This window comes from Engystomops pustulosus, chromosome 10 (genome assembly GCF_040894005.1).
Source record: "Engystomops pustulosus chromosome 10, aEngPut4.maternal, whole genome shotgun sequence".
NCBI lineage: Eukaryota > Metazoa > Chordata > Amphibia > Anura > Leptodactylidae > Engystomops > Engystomops pustulosus.
In genome coordinates, this window is record NC_092420.1 from 101,048,148 (window position 1) to 101,070,663 (window position 22,516).

Below are 22,516 nucleotides of genomic sequence, written 5' to 3' on the forward strand. Positions count from 1 at the left end.
AAACCCGGGGCAATTCAGGGCAAAACGGAAAAAAAAAAAACGTGAAACCCGACGAAAATGAGGTCTTTGGGGTTTCTTTAAGTAATATTTATTGAAAATCAATATCCATCATGATGAACCAGTGACACTTATCCATGGCCTCCTTCCTTCAAAAAATCTATTCCTTCTATGATAATGAAACTGAAGGCATGTGGGGGTGTTACCAGGGCCCCTCAGTGCTATATGTTCACAGGCTGTTACACTGAGCAGAGAGGTTGCTCTCTCCCTCCTCCCTCTGCCTGCGTAATCTTGCTGTAGTAGGAAGTGCAGGGGGATGGGAGACCTGCGCTGCTCACTGTAGCAATCACTGAAGGGCTGGGAACACGCCCTAGAGCCCCTCAAGCTCATTAGCATAATTCTAAAAGTTGATATTACAAAGAAGGAAGGAGGCCATGGATAACAGATATAAGAGGTTATCACAGTCCGGTGCCCGGATCTATGAGTAATGTCTCATGGTCTTTTCTGTTCTGTGTATACGGCTGTATTCTGACCGTAAATACGCAATGTATTGCAACAGTATAGCAACATAATACACTGTATCCGTACCGTATCTGTATAAAATATGATGGGCGGGCAGATGATGGGTGACTATTGGCTGGATGACAGAATGCCCCTCCCACTGGTCCTGGATGCTGCACGTATATATGGCAGCATAGGGTGCACAGCCTTCCGCAGCACGTATGCAGCCCGTATTTTATATACGTTCCTATTGACTTCTATGAATGGAAATACGGTGGTAAATAGGACATGCTCTATATTTGTATAGGGCTCGCTTACGTTACGGTGCGGTGGACAATACGGCCGTGTACACGGATGGACATATTGCCCATTGGAGTCGTGTGCATGGGGCCAATGTGTCCCCGATTTATCATGATGGGAATCAGCACTGTAACTTTTGCCTTTTAATATGCTAATTAGGCTTCCTGGTGTCAGGTGGGCGAATTTTGGGTGGGATTAGACCGTGTGGCACTTTGGGGGCTGCTGTTCCCCTGATCATGAAATACTTGTTGCCAAACCTAATTTTGTCCTTCTATCTATCAACTTAATAGTCAATTGGCAAAAAAAGGTACAATTTGTAAATTTGCTCTACTGTAACATATTTGTATCCTAAGAGCAGATCTGGCTTGACTTCTTATTCTACATCACCTTCCCCGATGCCGGTAACATGTTCATGTGTAAATCAGGACTAAGAGCCTTGAACTTTCCCTGGAGGTTCCAATCTTCAATGATTTCTTCGTCAGACACAACAAAGTGATCCAAGGCTTTGAGTGACCATAAGCTATTGACCACCATGTGCCGGTAGCTCCTGTGCAGGCTCAGTGGGGTGTCATACAGGGTCAGTCCGGTGAGATCTGGACAGAAGGACAATGACTCCACGTGGTCCACACTTCTGATCCTGTTGTCGTGAAGATACAGCAGCTTCAAGTTCTTGAATTGCCTCCAAAAGTCCTTATCTGGTAGATCCTGAATCTGAAAGAGACAATAGCTGTCATTATTGTCATCTGCTGCCATTTTCCCGCTTGGTCTTAAAAGTCCAACCTCCCCGTTAACAGACTTTAAGTCATATAAAACATCTTTTCCAATGAAAATTTCCATGATCAACAAAGTATCTGGATTACTAGTCCATGTAAAGGTGTTTTTTACTACTGAGAATACCTGAGTATGTCCCCAGCCTGATTACTTTATTGCCCCTCTGCCTCATGCCCTGACTTATTGCCTGTTACAGAGGAGTATTAACAATCCTGTTTCTTCATTATTACACACTATCAGGGCTGAATTATATAGAGGGCTCCAGGGGTGCACACCCCAGGGTCCCCATCACTTTACTCATAAGGGGCCCCCACCAGCAGAGTCTGAAGTCAGCTCATAGCTGTGAGCTGATGGTCTGTGCGAGTAATGTGCAACACCGGTGCCACCAGGCCAAACATGCGGTTGCCTCCAACAACTCACCCACCTGCCAGCTGATCAACCTCTTAGTACCTACCTGGTTGGCTGATTTGGTTACCTGACAAGTATTAGTGTTAGGTTAGTGTTACTTCCTCACAGATTACACTTAATGATCTGTTAGAGGAGGGGAGAGAACTCTCAGGGAAGCAGTGGCACATGGTACTGGCATGGTGACTAGGACTAGTAGTAAGTATTACTGCCACTGAGGCCAGCCAGTCCAGGAGCTCGGCTACAGCACTGCCACTGTGCCAGCCAGTCCAGGAGCTCGGATACAGCACTGCCACTGAGGCCAGCCAGTCCAGGAGCTCGGATACAGCACTGTCACTGAGGCCAGCCAGTCCAGCAGCTCGGCTACAGCACTGCCACTGTGCCAGCCAGTCCAGCAGCTCGGCTACAGCACTGCCACTGTGCCAGCCAGTCCAGCAGCTTGGCTACAGCACTGCCACTGTGCCAGCTAGTCCAGCAGCTTGGCTACAGCACTGCCACTGTGCCAGCTAGTCCAGCAGCTCGGCTACAGCACTGCCACTGTGCCAGCCAGTCCAGCAGCTCGGCTACGGCACTGCCACAGTGCCAGCCAGTCCACCAGTTCAGCTACAGCACAGCCACTGTGCCAGCCAGTCCAGGAGCTCGGCTACAGCACTGCCACTGTGCCAGCCAGTCCAGCAGCTTGGCTACAGCACTGCCACTGTGCCAGCCAGTCCACCAGCTCGGCTACAGCACAGCCACTGTGCCAGCCAGTCCAGGAGCTCGGCTACAGCACTGCCACTGTGCCAGCCAGTCCAGCAGCTCGGCTATAGCACTGCCACTGAGGCCAGCCAGTCCAGGAGCTCGGCTACAGCACTGCCACTGTGCCAGCCAGTCCAGCAGCTCAGTTACAGCACTGCCACTGTGCCAGCCAGTCCAGCAGCTTGGCTACAGCACTGCCACTGTGCCAGCCAGTCCAGCAGCTCGGCTACAGCACTGCCACTGAGGCCAGCCAGTCCAGGAGCTCGGACACAGCACTGCCACTGAGGCCAGCCAGTCCAGGAGCTCGGATACAGCACTGCCACTGAGGCCAGCCAGTCCAGGAGCTTGGATACAGCACTGCCACTGAGGCCAGCCAGTCCAGCAGCTTGGGTACAGCACTGCCACTGTGCCAGCTAGTCCAGCTGCTCGGATACAGCACTGCCACTGAGGCCAGCCAGTCCAGCAGCTCGGCTACAACACTGCCACTGTGCCAGCCAGTCCAGGAGCTCAGCTACAGCACTGCCACTGTGCCAGCCAGTCCAGCAGCTTGGCTACAGACTCTTCTGATCTTCTTGTATTGTGATAAGCTCCGCCCCTGAGGAGCTGATGATTCTATGAATGGCAGTGGATGCAGTTAGTGGATGTTCTGGAGTAAAACTTACATTCATTTTGCTACACAATCCACTCTCCTTACAGTATCCTCCTGCCCAAAGTCTCCCTGGTGCTGAATTAGAATGTTAGAGTTAATTACATTTAATTTTATACATGTTAAAAAAAGATATTTTTGGAAAATGTTCATCTCGGAGCCGGGAACAGGACAATTTTCCCCAGACTCTCACCAAATGTATATTTAAATTACTTTATTTTTAACATTCATTTGTTCATGCAACAATGGCCGTCCCGGTCACCTGATGGCACTTATGGACCTGATTAAAAGTGCTGTCAGCTGGGAGACCGGAGCCAGGAGATAAATTATGCTCTTGCAATTAAATTGTTCTTATTGTACTTCAACAGGAAGCTTCCTGGGTTAGTCACTAAAAATAAATGAGACGCTGTGAACCTCTTTTCATCATCTGTTCTCTTAGTGAGTTTCGGACCCAAAAGTTGGAGGAAGGTTTGCAGCTTCTTTATGAGTTTTTGGTTGTAATTATTGGATGATTATAGGGATGGGACCCACGGGTTGTCCTGCGCCCAATGTTTCGCTGCCTCTGTTCTCCTCAATAAGCCAACAACTAATTTCTATTTGCCACAATTATGGGCGCCCCGCCCCTCCCCCGCCCACTATTGTGACTCCTGTCAAGGGTCCCTGGTCAAGAAAGTTCTTGTCACCGCAAATGTCATAAAAAAATGATTGCCCAGGATTTGGACACTGGAATGATTTCTTAGTTGTAATACCGATCCCAGCCTTTCTGTAAGAGTGGCGCTGTAATGCAACCTACAACCTACCTGGTTTCCGTGTACGTCTAACTTTATCATCTCTACGCAATTCCTGAGCGGCGCGATGTCTGTGATGTAGTTATTGGCCAGAGTGCAGAAGCGCAGGGCGGCGCAGGACTCCAGGACGTCCACCTGCTTCAGGAGATGTTTCCCTAAATGTAAAATGACCAAGTTCTCCGTAGTCCGACCCTTCTCCTGTGAGCGCCCATGTTCCAGTAGGAGGCTCTCCGAAGCTTGGATAAGATAACTTTCTTCCATCTTATCATATCATCCCCTGGGAACCTATAAAGTATAAATGTACACAGGTCATAAGGGGGGTGGAAAACTGGGCAGCAGTCCGGGGCCACCATTTACTAAGGGCCCCCACAAGGTCCAGGCACCGGGACTGTGGTAATCTTCTTATATCTGTTATTTATGGCCTCCTGCCTTCTAAAATAATAATAATCTTTTTATATATAGCGCCATCAAATACTGTAGCGTTTTACAAATCATAAAATCTGTCTGAACGGCTCTGGAGGGTATTACCAGTGCCCCTCTGTGCTGCAGCTTCATTTACTGTTACACTGTCTCCTTTCACACTCCCACTGTGTATGAATACAGGAGGCAGAGGGAAGGGGGAAGTGCTGAGGGAACAGGGGAGACAGTATAACAACATGTGAAACTACAGCACAGAGGAGCTCTGGAAATACCCCCAGATTCCTTCAGATTCATTGGCAAATTTAAATTGGTGATATTAGAAGGAAGGAGGCCACAGATATCAGATATAAGAAGATCCCACAGTCCCGGTGCCTGGATCTAGGAGTGATGTCCCGGGTTTATCAGGATGGATTCTGATGGTGGATTTCCTATAATACTTACTATATAATGTTATCCTTATAGGGGGTGATAAATCAGGCGACTAGTGACCCCTGGGCCGCCATTCCAATGGGACACCCAAAATTAGGGACAACAGGTGCAGACTAAAGTGTTCAGTGTTATTTTACAGGGTTTTATTTAGGAATATATGTGCGGTATAATATGTGGACTATATGGCAGCATTATACTATTATTGGCTAGTACATAATATATTCATTCATTATCACTGTCTCAAAAAATCATTAGGGGTTCTTATTTTTTGAGACTCAAGGTCACAATAATTTTGTATAAATACAAAATTCATAGAAACTTCAGAATTTTCCTTCACAATGACCAAGTTATCCCTGCTACATCTGTAGACGTAGTACTCAGTATAGCGGCACACAGACCTCTGTATGGCCCATGGAAGAGGAAGGGTTAATGAGTAGGTGACACTGCAGCAGAGCACAGAGCCCAGGGACAGCAGTGTGAGCCCCTGCCGCTGCGCTGTATACATTGTATATCTGATATTCCCAGTTGGAAGCTTCCTGAGAGTTGGATACAGTTACCTGAGCTCCTGCGCTTGTCTTGTGCTGAGAAGTTCGGATACATGATGTGTGTTATGTTCTGCTGCCATGGTGACCACAACCGGCCTTAAAGGGCCAGAGACGCCGGGAATGACGCCCCGCCCCATTGTCAGCCTGCGGACGGAGGACAAAGGGTTAACAGAGGGCTCTGCTCTCTAATCACAGAGGACAAAGGGTTAACAGATGGCTCTGCTCTCATCATCACAGAAGGACAAGGATTTGTTACATTGTATTTCTTACCCTAAGGGGTCAAAGGTTACGTAACTTTATCATCATCCAACAATAGGAGCAGATTATTATTATTATAGAACAGAACCGGATAATGGACCCGCATAGGTCCAAATATTTTCTTATGTTTTATAAAACCTTGTGGGGGGGGGGGGGGTAGATTCATATTTTTTACTTCATGTTTACATTGTGTGTTATAGGGACATCTGATACCGGATGGGTGTTATAGGGGCATCTGATACCGGATGGGCGTTATAGGGGCATCTGATACCGGATGGGTGTTATAGGGGCATCTGATACCGGATGGGTGTTATAGGGGCATCTGATACCGGATGGGTGTTATAGGGGCATCTGATATCGGATGGGTGTTATAGGGGCATCTGATACCGGATGGGCGTTATAGGGGCATCTGATACCGGATGGGTGTTATAGGGGCATCTGATACCGGATGGGTGTTATAGGGGCATCTGATACCGGACGGGTGTTATAGGAGCATCTGATACCGGACGGGTGTTATAGGGACATCTGATACCGGACGGGTGTTATAGGGGCATCTGATACCGGACGGGTGTTATAGGGGCATCTGATACCGGATGGGTGTTATAGGGGCATCTGATACCGGATGGGCGTTATAGGGGCATCTGATACCGGATGAGTGTTATAGGGGCATCTGATACCGGATGGGTGTTATAGGGGCATCTGATACCGGATGGGTGTTATAGGGGCATCTGATACCGGATGGGTGTTATAGGGGCATCTGATATCGGATGGGTGTTATAGGGGCATCTGATACCGGATGAGTGTTATAGGGGCATCTGATATCGGATGGGTGTTATAGGGGCATCTGATACCGGATGGGTGTTATAGGGGCATCTGATACCGGATGGGTGTTATAGGGGCATCTGATACCGGATGGGTGTTATAGGGGCATCTGATACCGGATGGGTGTTATAGGGGCATCTGATACCGGATGGGTGTTATAGGGGCATCTGATACCGGATGGGTGTTATAGGGGCATCTGATACCGGATGGGTGTTATAGGGGCATCTGATACCGGATGGGTGTTATAGGGGCATCTGATACCGGATGGGTGTTATAGATGCATCTGATACCGGATGGGTGTTATCACCATAACCAGACAAGTTAGACAGGAAGGGGTGACTATGAGGAAAGATATTATACGAGCATAATGATATATGAGCACATGAGGCTGGAAGGTCACGTGGTGTCTGGGACCCCGCACACTGTCATGTGGTGTCTGGGGCCCCGGCCACAGTCACGTGGTGTCTGGGGCCCCCGCGCACTGTCACGTGGTGTCTGGGGACCCGCACACTGTCACGTGGTGTCTGGGGACCCGCACACTGTCACGTGGTGTCTGGGGGCCCCGCGCGCTGTCACGTGGTGTCTGGGGCCCCCGCGCATTGTCACATGGTGTCTGGGGCCCCGCACACTGTCACGTGGTGTCTGGGGCCCCACACACTGTCACGTGGTGTCTGGGGCCCGCACACTGTCACGTGGTGTCTGGGGCCCCGCGCACTGTCACGTGGTGTCTTAGGCCCCGCGCACTGTCACATGGTGTCTGGAGCCCCCGTGCATTGTCATGTGGTATCTGGGGCCCCGCGCACTGTCACGTGGGGTCTGGGGCCCCGCACACTGTCATGTGGTATTTGGGGCCCCGCGCACTGTCACGTGGTGTCTTGGGGCCCCGCGCACTGTCACGTGGTGTCTGGGGCCCCGCGCACTGTCATGTGGTATTTGGGGCCCCGCGCACTGTCACGTGGTGTCTTGGACCCCGCGCACTGTCACGTGGTGTCTTGGGCCCCGCGCACTGTCTCGTGGTGTCTGGGTCCCCGGGGCGCTGTCACGTGGTGTCTGGGGCCCCCGCGCGCTGTCACGTGGTGTCTGGGGCCCCGCGCACTGTCACGTGGTGTCTGGGGCCCCGCGCACTGTCACGTGGGGTCTGGGGCCCCGCGCACTGTCACGTAGTGTCTTGGGCCCCGCGCACTGTCACATGGTGTCTGCGGCCCCCGCGCGCTGTCACGTGGTGTCTGGGGCCCCCGCGCGCTGTCACGTGGTGTCTGGGGCCCCCGCGCGCTGTCACGTGGTGTCTGGGGCCCCGCGCACTGTCACGTGGGGTCTGGGGCCCCCGCACACTGTCAGGTGGGGTCTGGGGCCCCGCGCACTGTCAGGTGGTGTCTGGGGCCCCGCGCACTGTCACGTGGGGTCTGGGGCCGGCATTTATTGGCTTATACATGTAAATATGATAAATATTTCAGTCTATGCAGGTTTTGCGATCTACATGACATCTACACTAAATCACTGTAACCCCCTTTCCCCCTAAACCGGAGCTCCGCCCACTCCGTGACATCACACTTCCTGGTTGTAATTTGTTTTCCGTCTTTGCCCTTAACAAACATGGCCGCCGCCGCGCAGTAGACGTGTCAGGTGACGTCAGGGGTCAGAGTTTGCCGCTGTTGTACCTGGTCAGTTACCTGTCTGGTGCTGCCAGGATGTGTGAGCCCGGAGCTGACAGTCTGCAGGGGGAGACCCGGCGCAGGCTGGCGCGGTACAGCTCCCTCAGAGGTACAGACAGCTTTATCAGAGCTCAGCTTTTATTTCCTGATCCGCTCTGGTCATCTGCAACCTGCTTTCTGATTGGTTGCTTTAGGCGGCAGGGAACCGTCTGTCTTAATCCTTTAATGGACATGGAGAAGGGAAAAGTCACAAGTCCCGGAAATTCCACAGATTATCAGCACTTTGTGCCATTCTTTCACCATGAAGTCACAGTGTAGACAGGCTGCCCCTCTGGATGTCTAGTAGAGGGGAGGGGCTTCAGTTTTAAGACCTGCCCAGTTAGCACTTACCCCCTGTTCTTAGATCATTAGGTTTCCAGAGCCGGGGGCCACTGAGCCGCGCGCTGGAGCCGGGGGCCACTGAGCCGCGCGCTGGAACACTTGCACTGTACAATGCACATTTTTGCAGTATTTCTTCTAATCTGACAGATTCTGTAGTTTGTCAGATCTGTACTAGGAGGGAGGATCACAGCTGCTCCTGGACTGTACCAGGAAGTGTTGTCATGTGGCTGCAGTGTACATTGTATCTTTATATCACAGCATTATGCGCTCCTCCTCCTCCTCTCTGACAGTGCAGAGGATTGTAATGGTCAGATACTGGGACTGATATCTCAGGGTATGCGGGGGCTAGAAAGAAAAATCTAAGTGCCCCTTAATCTGTGCTGCCGCCCCTACAGTTTTGGCCATTATAACGCTACAGGTTGGCACTGGAGGTGTTAACGCTGACTCCCAGCTGACTGGCACGTGCCCGGGGAGTAACGTTTTGACTACCAATCCAGCGGCCGCCTCGTCCTCTTACCTGCAGATATCGCACAGGGAGATCCGTCAGTAATTAAGTCTCATTCGAACGCCTCTAAATATCCGGCGACGGCCGCTTCCGTCAATTAAAAGTAACGCAGGATTTCCTGACAAGTTCACGTGCGGCACCAGAGGCTGCGGCCATAGGGCTAGTCCCAAATCTTAATGAATCTGCTGCCGTGCACTGTGGATCCTGCAGGTCCCCCGGGAACGAGAATACTGTGTCACCATCCATCCTGTCACCAAACGGAGCCGCAGCATGTAAATGAGAGGGGACATGACAGCTCCTGCAGCTCGTGTGCAAAGCCTGTGCCGGATATATCGTGGATTTGTAGTTAATGGGAAAGCTGGGTGAATGGTTGGAATAGGATTCCCACAGTGATTGTCACCCAGCTTTCCTGGCATCATCAGAATGGGGGCGAGCTGAGTGACTCTAGCTAGAGGTTTGCAAAAAGAAGTGGGCGCATTGTTACCCCTCATTCAAAAAAAAGGTGTAAGGGGTGCAGAGAAGCTGCAGTGCCCAAAGTCCCCTAAAATGGCCAAATGGAGTGCAGGTATTGGTCCTCGGTCGGAGCCCGGGGGGGGAGGGGGGGCTTTTAGGAGCTGATGTCCTGTAAGCCACCCAGAGGAGAGGCTGCAAGTCAAACATGGGCACAAGTCTGGGGCACATCAGGTGATCACTGGTTCCCTGACCCCTTTAAAGCATTTAAGTAATTTTTTATGTAAATTCCAGGACTAATACGGATGGACCAACACAAAAAGCGTCTTTCCATTCGTGATGGGAAAACCGGCTCTTTATAGGGAGCTGGGTCATTAGGCTCGCCCAGCTCCTGAATGGCACCCTATTTAGTTGCATAGGGAATCGATTTCGGGCAGCAGCCAAGCACCTAACCCCACTCCACTTCTAGTCTGAAATTTTTGGGTTAAAAGGGGGCATGATCCCTGCATAGTGACTCCTATCCGTCACCTAGAAGAGCCGGCTCTTAGTGCTGGGTCATTCACGAACAACCCATCATTACTATGTCAAAATATGCACGGTCCCTAGTGTTAGGGTCCCAAGCCTGCGCGGTCCGGTCTGTATGGTCCCTTGTGCATGGTCCCTGACATTAGTGCATGGAGTCTGTACGTAGCAGAGACCCTGCGGTCCTGTATTATGGGCCTATAAGCGCTCTATATGTACCTTGCATGTAATCCTAGGATCCGTGTGGGTCCATAATGATCTACGGGGTCCATACAGCACGGATACAGAATACAAGCCTTTCTAAAAAGCCTAAGATTACAGTTGTCATATTTCCTGCAGTTTTTTTCCTTCTCCCCTGGATTTTTGAGCAGAGCGCTGGTAATTAGCCTTCATAGGTAATTATATGTGTAATGGGCCGCTGGTGATTAATAGGGATTCACACTGCATTAATCATATGTTATATATGCAGCATATTGGCGGATTGGACATCTTGTCATAAACGTCGCCTCCAGCGGCTGCAGATATAAGAGGGATGGGGGAGGGGGCAAAATGAGCTCCACAGAAGCTGCACAGTCCACAAAACCTATATATATTACATTATATTATATTATATTACTACAGGCCTGGGGAGATCGTAGGGAGCGGTGCCGTCACAGAGGGGTCAGAGCGCCCATGCTGACCCCTGACCACTGCTGGCTATGATAGAAAGGTGTCAGGACACACAGGACATGGCAGCTCGCTGTGTATGGGGGGTGTAGTCACAGAGAGGTCAGAGCGCCCATGCTGACCCCTGACCACTGCTGGCTATGATAGAAAGGTGTCAGGACACACAGGACATGGCAGCTCGCTGTGTATGGGGGGTGTAGTTACAGAGAGGTCAGAGCACCCATGATGACACCTGACCACTGCTGGCTATGATAGAAAGGTGTCAGGACACACAGGACATGGCAGCTTGCTGTGTATGGGGGTGTAGTCACAGAGGGGTCAGAGCGCCCATGCTGACCCCTGACCACTGCTGGCTATGATAGAAAGGTGTCAGGACACACAGGACATGGCAGCTCGCTGTGTATGGGGGATGTAGTCACAGAGGGGTCAGAGCACCCATGCTGACCCCTGACCACTGCTGGCTATGATAGAAAGGTGTCAGGACACACAGGACATGGCAGCTCGCTGTGTATGGGGGGTGTAGTCACAGAGGGGTCAGAGCGCCCATGCTGACCCCTGACCACTGCTGGCTATGATAGAAAGGTGTCAGGACACACAGGACATGGCAGCTCGCTGTGTATGGGGGGTGTAGTCACAGAGGGGTCAGAGCGCCCATGCTGACCCCTGACCACTGCTGGCTATGATAGAAAGGTGTCAGGACACACAGGACATGGCAGCTCGCTGTGTATGGGGGGTGTAGTCACAGAGGGGTCAGAGCACCCATGCTGACCCCTGACCACTGCTGGCTATGATAGAAAGGTGTCAGGACACACAGGACATGGCAGCTCGCTGTGTATGGGGGATGTAGTCACAGAGGGGTCAGAGCGCCCATGCTGACCCCTGACCACTGCTGGCTATGATAGAAAGGTGTCAGGACACACAGGACATGGCAGCTCGCTGTGTATGGGGGGTGTAGTCACAGAGGGGTCAGAGCGCCCATGCTGACCCCTGACCACTGCTGGCTATGATAGAAAGGTGTCAGGACACAGGACATGGCGGCTCGCTGTGTATGGGGGTGTAGTCACAGAGGGGTCAGAGCGCCCATGCTGACCCCTGACCACTGCTGGCTGTGATAGAAAGGTGTAAGGACACAGGACATGGCAGCTCGCTGTGTATGGGGGGGGGGGTGTAGTCACAGAGGGGTCAGAGCGCCCATGCTGACCCCTGACCACTGCTGGCTATGATAGAAAGGTGTCAGGACACACAGGACATGGCAGCTCGCTGTGTATGGAGGGTGTAGTCACAGAGAGGTCAGAGCACCCATGCTGACCCCTGACCACTGCTGGCTATGATAGAAAGGTGTCAGGACACACAGGACATGGCAGCTCGCTGTGTATGGGGGAGTGTAGTCACAGAGGGGTCAGAGCGTCCATGCTGACCCCTGACCACTGCTGGCTATGATAGAAAGGTGTCAGGACACACAGGACATGGCAGCTCGCTGTGTATGGGGGGTGTAGTCACAGAGGGGTCAGAGCACCCATGCTGACCCCTGACCACTGCTGGCTATGATAGAAAGGTGTCAGGACACACAGGACATGGCAGCTCGCTGTGTATGGGGGATGTAGTCACAGAGGGGTCAGAGCACCCATGCTGACCCCTGACCACTGCTGGCTATGATAGAAAGGTGTCAGGACACACAGGACATGGCAGCTCGCTGTGTATGGGGGGTGTAGTCACAGAGGGGTCAGAGCGCCCATGCTGACCCCTGACCACTGCTGGCTATGATAGAAAGGTGTCAGGACACACAGGACATGGCAGCTCGCTGTGTATGGGGGGTGTAGTCACAGAGGGGTCAGAGCGCCCATGCTGACCCCTGACCACTGCTGGCTATGATAGAAAGGTGTCAGGACACACAGGACATGGCAGCTCGCTGTGTATGGGGGGTGTAGTCACAGAGGGGTCAGAGCACCCATGCTGACCCCTGACCACTGCTGGCTATGATAGAAAGGTGTCAGGACACACAGGACATGGCAGCTCGCTGTGTATGGGGGATGTAGTCACAGAGGGGTCAGAGCGCCCATGCTGACCCCTGACCACTGCTGGCTATGATAGAAAGGTGTCAGGACACACAGGACATGGCAGCTCGCTGTGTATGGGGGGTGTAGTCACAGAGGGGTCAGAGCGCCCATGCTGACCCCTGACCACTGCTGGCTATGATAGAAAGGTGTCAGGACACAGGACATGGCGGCTCGCTGTGTATGGGGGTGTAGTCACAGAGGGGTCAGAGCGCCCATGCTGACCCCTGACCACTGCTGGCTGTGATAGAAAGGTGTAAGGACACAGGACATGGCAGCTCGCTGTGTATGGGGGGGGGGGGTGTAGTCACAGAGGGGTCAGAGCGCCCATGCTGACCCCTGACCACTGCTGGCTATGATAGAAAGGTGTCAGGACACACAGGACATGGCAGCTCGCTGTGTATGGAGGGTGTAGTCACAGAGAGGTCAGAGCACCCATGCTGACCCCTGACCACTGCTGGCTATGATAGAAAGGTGTCAGGACACACAGGACATGGCAGCTCGCTGTGTATGGGGGAGTGTAGTCACAGAGGGGTCAGAGCGTCCATGCTGACCCCTGACCACTGCTGGCTATGATAGAAAGGTGTCAGGACACACAGGACATGGCAGCTCGCTGTGTATGGGGGGTGTAGTCACAGAGGGGTCAGAGCACCCATGCTGACCCCTGACCACTGCTGGCTATGATAGAAAGGTGTCAGGACACACAGGACATGGCAGCTCGCTGTGTATGGGGGGTGTAGTCACAGAGGGGTCAGAGCACCCATGCTGACCCCTGACCACTGCTGGCTATGATAGAAAGGTGTCAGGACACACAGGACATGGCAGCTCGCTGTGTATGGGGGGTGTAGTCACAGAGGGGTCAGAGCGCCCATGCTGACCCCTGACCACTGCTGGCTATGATAGAAAGGTGTCAGGACACACAGGACATGGCAGCTCGCTGTGTATGAGGGGTGTAGTCATAGAGGGGTCAGAGCACCCATGCTGACCCCTGACCACTGCTGGCTATGATAGAAAGGTGTCAGGACACACAGGACATGGCAGCTCGCTGTGTATGGAGGTGTAGTCACAGAGGGGTCAGAGCGCCCATGCTGACCCCTGACCACTGCTGGCTATGATAGAAAGGTGTCAGTACACACAGGACATGGCAGCTCGCTGTGTATGGCGGATGTAGTCACAGAGGGGTCAGAGCGCCCATGCTGACCCCTGACCACTGCTGGCTATGATAGAAACGTGTCAGGACACACAGGACATGGCAGCTCGCTGTGTATGGGGGGTGTAGTCACAGAGGGGTCAGAGCGCCCATGCTGACCCCTAACCACTGCTGGCTATGATAGAAAGGTGTCAGGACACACAGGACATGGCAGCTCGCTGTGTATAGGGGGTGTAGTCACAGAGGGGTCAGAGCGCCTATGCTGACCCCTGCTGGCTATGATAGAAAGGTGTCGGGACACACAGGACATGGCAGCTCGCTGTGTATGGGGGGTGTAGTCACAGAGGGGTCAGAGCACCCATGCTGACCCCTGACCACTGCTGGCTATGATAGAAAGGTGTCAGGACACACAGGACATGGCAGCACGCTGTGTATGGGGGGTGTAGTCACAGAGAGGTCAGAGCGCCCATGCTGACCCCTGACCACTGCTGGCTATGATAGAAAGGTGTCAGGACACAGGACATGGCAGCTCGCTGTGTATGGGGGATGTAGTCACAGAGGGGTCAGAGCACCCATGCTGACCCCTGACCACTGCTGGCTATGATAGAAAGGTGTCAGGACACACAGGACATGGCAGCTCGCTGTGTATGGGGAGGGGTGTAGTCACAGTGGGGTCAGAGCGCCCATGCTGACCCCTGACCACTGTTGGCTATGATAGAAAGGTGTCAGGACACAGGACATGGCAGCTCGCTGTGTATGGGGGATGTAGTCACAGAGGGGTCAGAGCGCCCATGCTGACCCCTGACCACTGCTGGCTATGATAGAAAGGTGTCAGGACACACAGGACATGGCAGCTCGCTGTGTATGGGGGGTGTAGTCACAGAGGGATCAGAGCGCCCATGCTGACCCCTGACCACTGCTGGCTATGATAGAAAGGTGTCAGGACACACAGGACATGGCAGCTCGCTGTGTATGGGGGTGTAGTCACAGAGGGGTCAGAGCGCCCATGCTGACCCCTGACCACTGCTGGCTATGATAGAAAGGTGTCAGGACACACAGGACATGGCAGCTCGCTGTGTATGGGGGGTGTAGTCACAGAGGGGTCAGAGCGCCCATGCTGACCACTGCTGGCTATGATAGAAAGGTGTCAGGACACACAGGACATGGCAGCTCGCTGTGTATGGGGGGTGTAGTCACAGAGGGGTCAGAGCACCCATGCTGACCCCTGACCACTGCTGGCTATGATAGAAAGGTGTCAGGACACACAGGACATGGCAGCTCGCTGTGTATGGGGGGTGTAGTCACAGAGGGGTCAGAGCACCCATGCTGACCCCTGACCACTGCTGGCTATGATAGAAAGGTGTCAGGACACACAGGACATGGCAGCTCGCTGTGTATGGGGGGTGTAGTCACAGAGGGGTCAGAGCACCCATGCTGACCCCTGACCACTGCTGGCTATGATAGAAAGGTGTCAGGACACACAGGACATGGCAGCTCGCTGTGTATGGGGGGTGTAGTCACAGAGGGGTCAGAGCGCCCATGCTGACCCCTGACCACTGCTGGCTATGATAGAAAGGTGTCAGGACACACAGGACATGGCAGCTCCCTGTGTATGGGGGGTGTAGTCACAGAGGGGTCAGAGCGCCCATGCTGACCCCTGACCACTGCTGGCTATGATAGAAAGGTGTCAGGACACACAGGACATGGCAGCTCGCTGTGTATGGGGGGGGGGGGGGGTGTAGTCACAGAGGGGTCAGAGCGCCCATGCTGACCCCTGACCACTGCTGGCTATGATAGAAAGGTGTCAGGACACACAGGACATGGCAGCTCGCTGTGTATGGGGGGTGTAGTCACAGAGGGGTCAGAGCGCCCATGCTGACCCCTGACCACTGCTGGCTATGATAGAAAGGTGTCAGGACACAGGACATGGCAGCTCGCTGTGTATGGGGGGTGTAGTCACAGAGGGGTCAGAGCACCCAAGCTGACCCCTGACCACTGCTGGCTATGATAGAAAGGTGTCAGGACACACAGGACATGGCAGCTCGCTGTGTATGGGGGGTGTAGTCACAGAGAGGTCAGAGCACCCATGCTGACCCCTGACCACTGCTGGCTATGATAGAAAGGTGTCAGGACACACAGGACATGGCAGCTCGCTGTGTATGGGGGGTGTAGTCACAGAGGGGTCAGAGCGCCCATGCTGACTCCTGACCCCTGCTGGCTATGATAGAAAGGTGTCAGGACACACAGGACATGGCAGCTCGCTGTGTATGGGGGGTGTAGTCACAGAGAGGTCAGAGCGCCCATGCTGACCCCTGACTGGCTATGATAGAAAGGTGTCAGGACACAGGACATGGCAGCTCGCTGTGTATGGGGGGTGTAGTCACAGAGAGGTCAGAGCGCCCATGCTGACCCCTGACCACTGCTGGCTATGATAGAAAGGTGTCAGGACACAGGACATGGCAGCTCGCTGTGTATGGGGGGTGTAGTCACAGAGAGGTCAGAGCGCCCATGCTGACCCCTGACTGGCTATGATAGAAAGGTGTCAGGACACAGGACATGGCAGCTCGCTGTGTATGGGGGGTGTAGTCACAGAGGGGTCAGAGCGCCCATGCTGACCCCTGACCACTGCTGGCTATGATAGAAAGGTGTCAGGACACACAGGACATGGCAGCTCCCTGTGTATGTGGGAAATAGTCACAGAGGGGTCAGAGCGCCCATGCTGACCCCTGACCACTGCTGGCTATGATAGAAAGGTGTCAGGACACACAGGACATGGCAGCTCGCTGTGTATGGGGGGTGTAGTCACAGAGGGGTCAGAGCGCCCATGCTGACCCCTGACCACTGCTGGCTATGATAGAAAGGTGTCAGGACACACAGGACATGGCAGCTCCCTGTGTATGGGGGGTGTAGTCACAGAGGGGTCAGAGCGCCCATGCTGACCCCTGACCACTGCTGGCTATGATAGAAAGGTGTCAGGACACACAGGACATGGCAGCTCGCTGTGTATGGGGGGTGTAGTCACAGAGGGGTCAGAGCGCCCATGCTGACCCCTGACCACTGCTGGCTATGATAGAAAGGTGTCAGGACACAGGACATGACAGCTCGCTGTGTATGGGGGGGTGTAGTCACAGAGGGGTCAGAGCGCACATGCTGACCCCTGACCACTGCTGGCTATGATAGAAAGGTGTCAGGAGACACAGGACATGGCAGCTCGCTGTGTATGGGGGTGTAGTCACAGAGAGGTCAGAGCACCCATGCTGACCCCTGATCACTGCTGGCTATGATAGAAAGGTGTCAGGACACAGGACATGGCAGCTCGCTGTGTATGGGGGGTGTAGTCACAGAGGGGTCAGAGCACCCATGCTGACCCCTGACCACTGCTGGCTATGATAGAAAGGTGTCAGGACACACAGGACATGGCAGCTCGCTGTGTATGGGGGGTGTAGTCACAGAGGGGTCAGAGCACCCATGCTGACCCCTGACCACTGCTGGCTATGATAGAAAGGTGTCAGGACACACAGGACATGGCAGCTCGCTGTGTATGGGGGGTGTAGTCACAGAGGGGTCAGAGCACCCATGCTGACCCCTGACCACTGCTGGCTATGATAGAAAGGTGTCAGGACACACAGGACATGGCAGCTCGCTGTGTATGAGGGGTGTAGTCACAGAGGGGTCAGAGCACCCATGCTGATCCCTGACCACTGCTGGCTATGATAGAAAGGTGTCAGGACACAGGACATGGCAGCTCGCTGTGTATGGGGGGTGTAGTCACAGAGGGGTCAGAGCACCCATGCTGACCCCTGACCACTGCTGGTTATGATAGAAAGGTGTCAGGACACACAGGACATGGCAGCTCGCTGTGTATGGGGGGTGTAGTCACAGAGGGGTCAGAGCACCCATGCTGATCCCTGACCACTGCTGGCTATGATAGAAAGGTGTCAGGACACAGGACATGGCAGCTCGCTGTGTATGGGGGGTATAGTCACAGAGGGGTCAGAGCGCCCATGCTGACCCCTGACCACTGCTGGCTATGATAGAAAGGTGTCAGGACACAGGACATGGCAGCTCGCTGTGTATGGGGGGAGTAGTCACAGAGAGGTCAGAGCGCCCATGCTGACCCCTGACCACTGCTGGCTATGATAGAAAGGTGTCAGGACACACAGGACATGGCAGCTCGCTGTGTATGGGGGGTGTAGTCACAGAGGGGTCAGAGCACCCATGCTGACCCCTGACCACTGCTGGCTATGATAGAAAGGTGTCAGGACACACAGGACATGGCAGCTCACTGTGTATGGGGGGTGTAGTCACAGAGGGGTCAGAGCGCCCATGCTGACCCCTGACCACTGCTGGCTATGATAGAAAGGTGTCAGGACACACAGGACATCGCTGTTCATTTCTTTCTATGTATTTTTGCCTGTATTATACGTATTTAAAAATGAGCGTAAGGCACAAGTCTATAAATCGTCCTCCTGGGAGTAGACGGGGAAGGGGTTGCTCCTTAATGCTGCGGCGTCCCATCACGTTGGGATCGATACTTTGTTATACTATGTTCCGGATTGTTGTCTGTGCTCTGATTCTGTGTCTTGCTTACACCCCGTACAGGTAGAGCGGCGCAGGCTGGGGAATTCTGGGACGTGGTTGTCATTACAGCGGCTGACGCACGGCAGGAGGGGGCTTATCGGCAGCAGATTGCTGATAAACTGGCGCGGAGAGAACTTCCTCTCGGAGTTCGTTATCACGTTTTCTCTGATCCACCGGGACCAAAAATAGGTGAGCTCTTCAGCTATTTTTATAATTGGTCGTCTGCGGCCCGGAGCTGCGCTTCCATCTGTGGCTTTGTGGCTGCCGCTCTGCACACGGGTCGCCAATTAGCGTTTGATCCGAGTCTATAAATATCCCGACGTTCCGGAGCCTTATTGTTAGTTAGAGAAACAATCCGGCGTCCCCTCTAATCTTCTCTCTACAACACTTGACTTCCCAAATAACTGCTGCGCCCCCCGGGGACTGTCACTTAATGAACTGTCACCAAATCTCCCAGTGTATGAGCGCGTCAGGTGCTGTGTACACTCCATGCTGATCGCAACGCAGACACATTCATAGGCAACAATGCAGAAAATTCCTTTTAAAGAGTCATTAATAACTTCGATCCCCAATGCACAAGATCCGGGGGGTCCGGCCTGTAACTCTATCCAAAAGTTATTGGAGCACAGTGGCCTTTATGTGGCTTTTGAAGCCCATAAGTCCAGATGGTATGGAGGAGGTCTGGTCTCTGTGAGCTTCCGGACCAGGAATATGAAGAGAAAGACCCAATTCCTGCCTTTTTACTTCCCACCTTTCCCAAATACTCCGTATCTCCGGTTCTGTAGCTCAGAACACCACAGTCCATAGGACCATGGTTCCACCTCTTATAGAACCCAAGACATAGGCCTCTCAAATGATGCTTCCCCTCCAGCCTCTGAGCCTCACTCGTCTTTGCCTGAGATGAGTCAGGCTGAGAGGCTGGATGCCCATGTATTGGGCTTTTTAGTACTTAGTACCATGAACCTTTTATAGAAGAGAATTGCATCTTTGAAATCGCATTAGTCTTGTGGTTCTTTGAGCTACAGTTGGCATTACAGGATGGCATTGGATCTGTAGCTGCAGCTCGCATTCACAGTTAGGATTTTTCGTGCTACCACTTGCTCGCCTGTTCACAAAGGCACAAACCTTATACAATGTAAAAGATGAAATTCTCTTTAACTTGACACTGAAACCACAACTGTAGTTGATATAGAACCGAAAATATAGGCCGTTGCCTTTTGCTGCAGCTCACATTTACAGCTGGGATTTTACCTGCTACCTCTGGCTCTGTAGTTCACAGAGGCACCAACCATATGAGTGTAAAGAATGCATTTCTCTTCTTTAATATGACACCGGAACCATGTCTGTAGCATCTATAGAACCCGAGATATAGGCCTCTAAATTGCCACACCCTATCCAGCCTCTGAGCCTGACTCATCTCAGGCAAATATGACTCTACTCTGATTATTGTTTCTTGACTTTAGAGGAGATTTTGTACAGGTAAACAGGTGAGATTTCCCGTAACAATAGGGAATGCTAGATATTTCATCTCCCACCTAAGGGGTCTGGTAGCTAATGGGGTAAAATCTGGTGGTGGGTTATCTTTAAAAATGTAAATGTGGCTGGAGGTATTTTAGCGGCCAAACTTCAGCCTGATTGATAAATTCTCCCCTATAAAGAGACAATTTAATTATATTCCTTATCCCGTATAATGGCGCCATCTGTATGGCACTGCCTCACTGCATGCACAAAGGTAGGTAGGTATGCTCACAGCTGCTGACGGGTTGCCTTTAAAGGGATATTACTATGGCTGTGTCTCCATTCTCGCCATACAGGCAGTCCTTAGAGGGACCTAACCTGTCACCAGGAGACCCATTTTTATCCCTCCCCCAGTCCCCACAGAGCATAGTACATACACTGACAAAGAGTTTTTGTATAAAAAATAGGTTTTACAGAAAAAAAAATGTTATATTGTACCTTTCATTAGCATCTGCTGTGTGACTAGGCAGTTGCCAATTGGGAGGGGCTGGAAAGGAGCAGTTCCCCCCCACCCTTGGGAAACATGTGACCTTTTCAAATATATGAATAACTCCCCTCACTCGGGATTGGCTGTAGAGGAGCAGGGGGCGTCGCTAAGCCCAGTGATTTGAAAAGGTCACATGGAGGAGCTGTTCCCCAAGGGTGGGGGGGGGGAAATGCTCCTTTCCAGCCCCTCCCAGGGGACGAGTGCCTAGTCACACAGCAGATGCTAATGAAAGGTACAATATAACAGATCTTTTTTTCTGTAAAACCTATTTTTTATACACTTTGGCAATGTATATACTATGCTCTGTGGGGACTGGGGGAGTGCTAAAAATGTGTCTCCTGGTGACAGGTTCTCTTTAAGGACACCCGACTTACAGACGGCACCTAGTTACAGACGGACCCCTGTGACCTCTGGTGACCTCTCTGGATGTTACTATGGTCCCGGGCTGCAATGATCAGCTGTAAGGTGTCTGTAATGAAGCTTTATGGATAATTCATGGTCCAATTACAGCAAAAAATTTTGAAACTCCAATTGTCACTTATGGAAAAACATTTTTTGTCTGGAACTACAATTATAAAATATACAGTTCCGACTTGCATACAAATTCAACCTAAGAACAAACCTATGGACCTTATATTGTACGTAAAATTAGCAGAGGATTCTTCCCTCTGAGCTCATTATTGGGGGTTTACTCCTCCTGTGCAATAGATGGTGACAGCTCGGACCCCCGCTGTGTGCTGGTGGTGCGGCAGGGGGTCACACATCTCCGTGACAGCCGGTGAGTCATCCAGCCCTCTGAGATATTGGCCCAGGTCCTAACGCGAGTCGCAGCTGAACATTATTTTCAGTTTTTTTATTTTATTAAACACTATTTACATTGTTGCAACATTGTATCAGTTGTTGCACGTGTCCATGTGACGGGGGTAACACTTCCCGGCCCTGTTCACCCATCCCCCGCAGGACGTGACCGGATGTGCGGTACATGCACGAGGCATCTTCATCAGCGCTGACAGGTTTTATGTCTTTATACTGCCCCGCGCTGCCTGTTATACACCTGTGTGCATAGTAATATGGTAACGTATGGGCAGCTACAAGTACAGTATGGCGGTATATAACACATAATAGAGATCTCCAATGTGTATTTGTAATACGATCCATGGCTGGAATTCTGCAAATTGTCTTGGAAAAAAATCACGCTCAAACACCGCCCCGTAATCAGAATGATAACCCCCCTCCCCTCCCCCAATTAAAGAAACCAGGGACATTACTCGGAGATCCAGACACTGTGACGGTGGCATTTCCTTCTTTCTAAAATCAACTTTAAAAATTATGCTTATGAGCCAGAAGGGCTATGGAGTGGGTGTTACCAGAGCCTCTCTGTACTGCAACTTCACAGGCTGTTACACTGCAGAAGCAGGAAAGTTCTGAGGGGGAAGGAGAGACATTGTAGCACCGTTACACTGTGGAGGAGTGAGATTACAACAGGCAGAATAAAGGGGAAGTGCTGAGTGAGCAGTGGGGAGGGGAGACACTGTAACAGCCTGTGAAGCTACAGCACAAAAGGCCTCTGGTAACACCCGTCAGAGCCCTTCTGACTTATTAGCAAAATTTTAAAAGTTGATTTTAGAAGGAAGGAGGCCATGGATAACAAATAGAACCTGATACCACAGTCCCGGTGCCCGGATCTATGAGTAATGTCCCTGGTTTATCAGGATGGGTTCCGATCTTCTTTATTGGAGTCAGAAAAGTTGATCAATAAATTCTACGCCCCTCAATACGGTTACGTTCGAAAAAATTCCACTCGGCCTACGAAAAACAAGCCCTCGTAAGTCTTTGATGAGATCCTGGGAAATAGGTGGGTAAGGGGTTAATAATGCAGGACCTTCTCTCTTCCCACTGATTGATGCATTTTCCTAGAAATGTCTTTGTT

At 52.2% G+C, this 22,516-nt stretch overlaps 2 protein-coding genes across 5 annotated transcripts in view; one reads left to right on the forward strand and one right to left on the reverse strand.

Moving 5' to 3' along the window:
• The window catches only part of LRRIQ3 (leucine rich repeats and IQ motif containing 3), a 27,738-nt gene extending 19,321 nt beyond the window's left edge, over nucleotides 1-8,417 (reverse strand). For 2 of the 3 annotated variants that reach the window (XM_072128313.1, XM_072128311.1), the window contains exons 1-4: nucleotides 5,811-6,280; nucleotides 5,553-5,684; nucleotides 4,159-4,431; nucleotides 1,186-1,509 (exon numbers count right to left, since the gene is read on the reverse strand). In XM_072128313.1, the coding sequence (XP_071984414.1) occupies nucleotides 1,186-1,509; nucleotides 4,159-4,407 (573 nt within the window). In that variant the 5' untranslated portion in view covers nucleotides 4,408-4,431; nucleotides 5,553-5,684; nucleotides 5,811-6,280. Of the gene's footprint in view, nucleotides 1-1,185; nucleotides 1,510-4,158; nucleotides 4,432-5,552; nucleotides 5,685-5,810; nucleotides 6,281-8,290 lie in introns of those variants that run through there. The other variant, XM_072128312.1, reaches the window with a different exon arrangement.
• Nucleotides 8,223-22,516, forward strand: part of FPGT (fucose-1-phosphate guanylyltransferase) — a 19,985-nt gene continuing 5,691 nt past the window's right edge. Inside the window, exons 1-2 of one of the 2 annotated variants that reach the window (XM_072128314.1) lie at nucleotides 8,223-8,381; nucleotides 18,603-18,770. In XM_072128314.1, the coding sequence (XP_071984415.1) occupies nucleotides 8,309-8,381; nucleotides 18,603-18,770 (241 nt within the window). In that variant the 5' untranslated portion in view covers nucleotides 8,223-8,308. The remainder of the gene's footprint in view (nucleotides 8,382-18,602; nucleotides 18,771-22,516) is intronic. The other variant, XM_072128315.1, reaches the window with a different exon arrangement.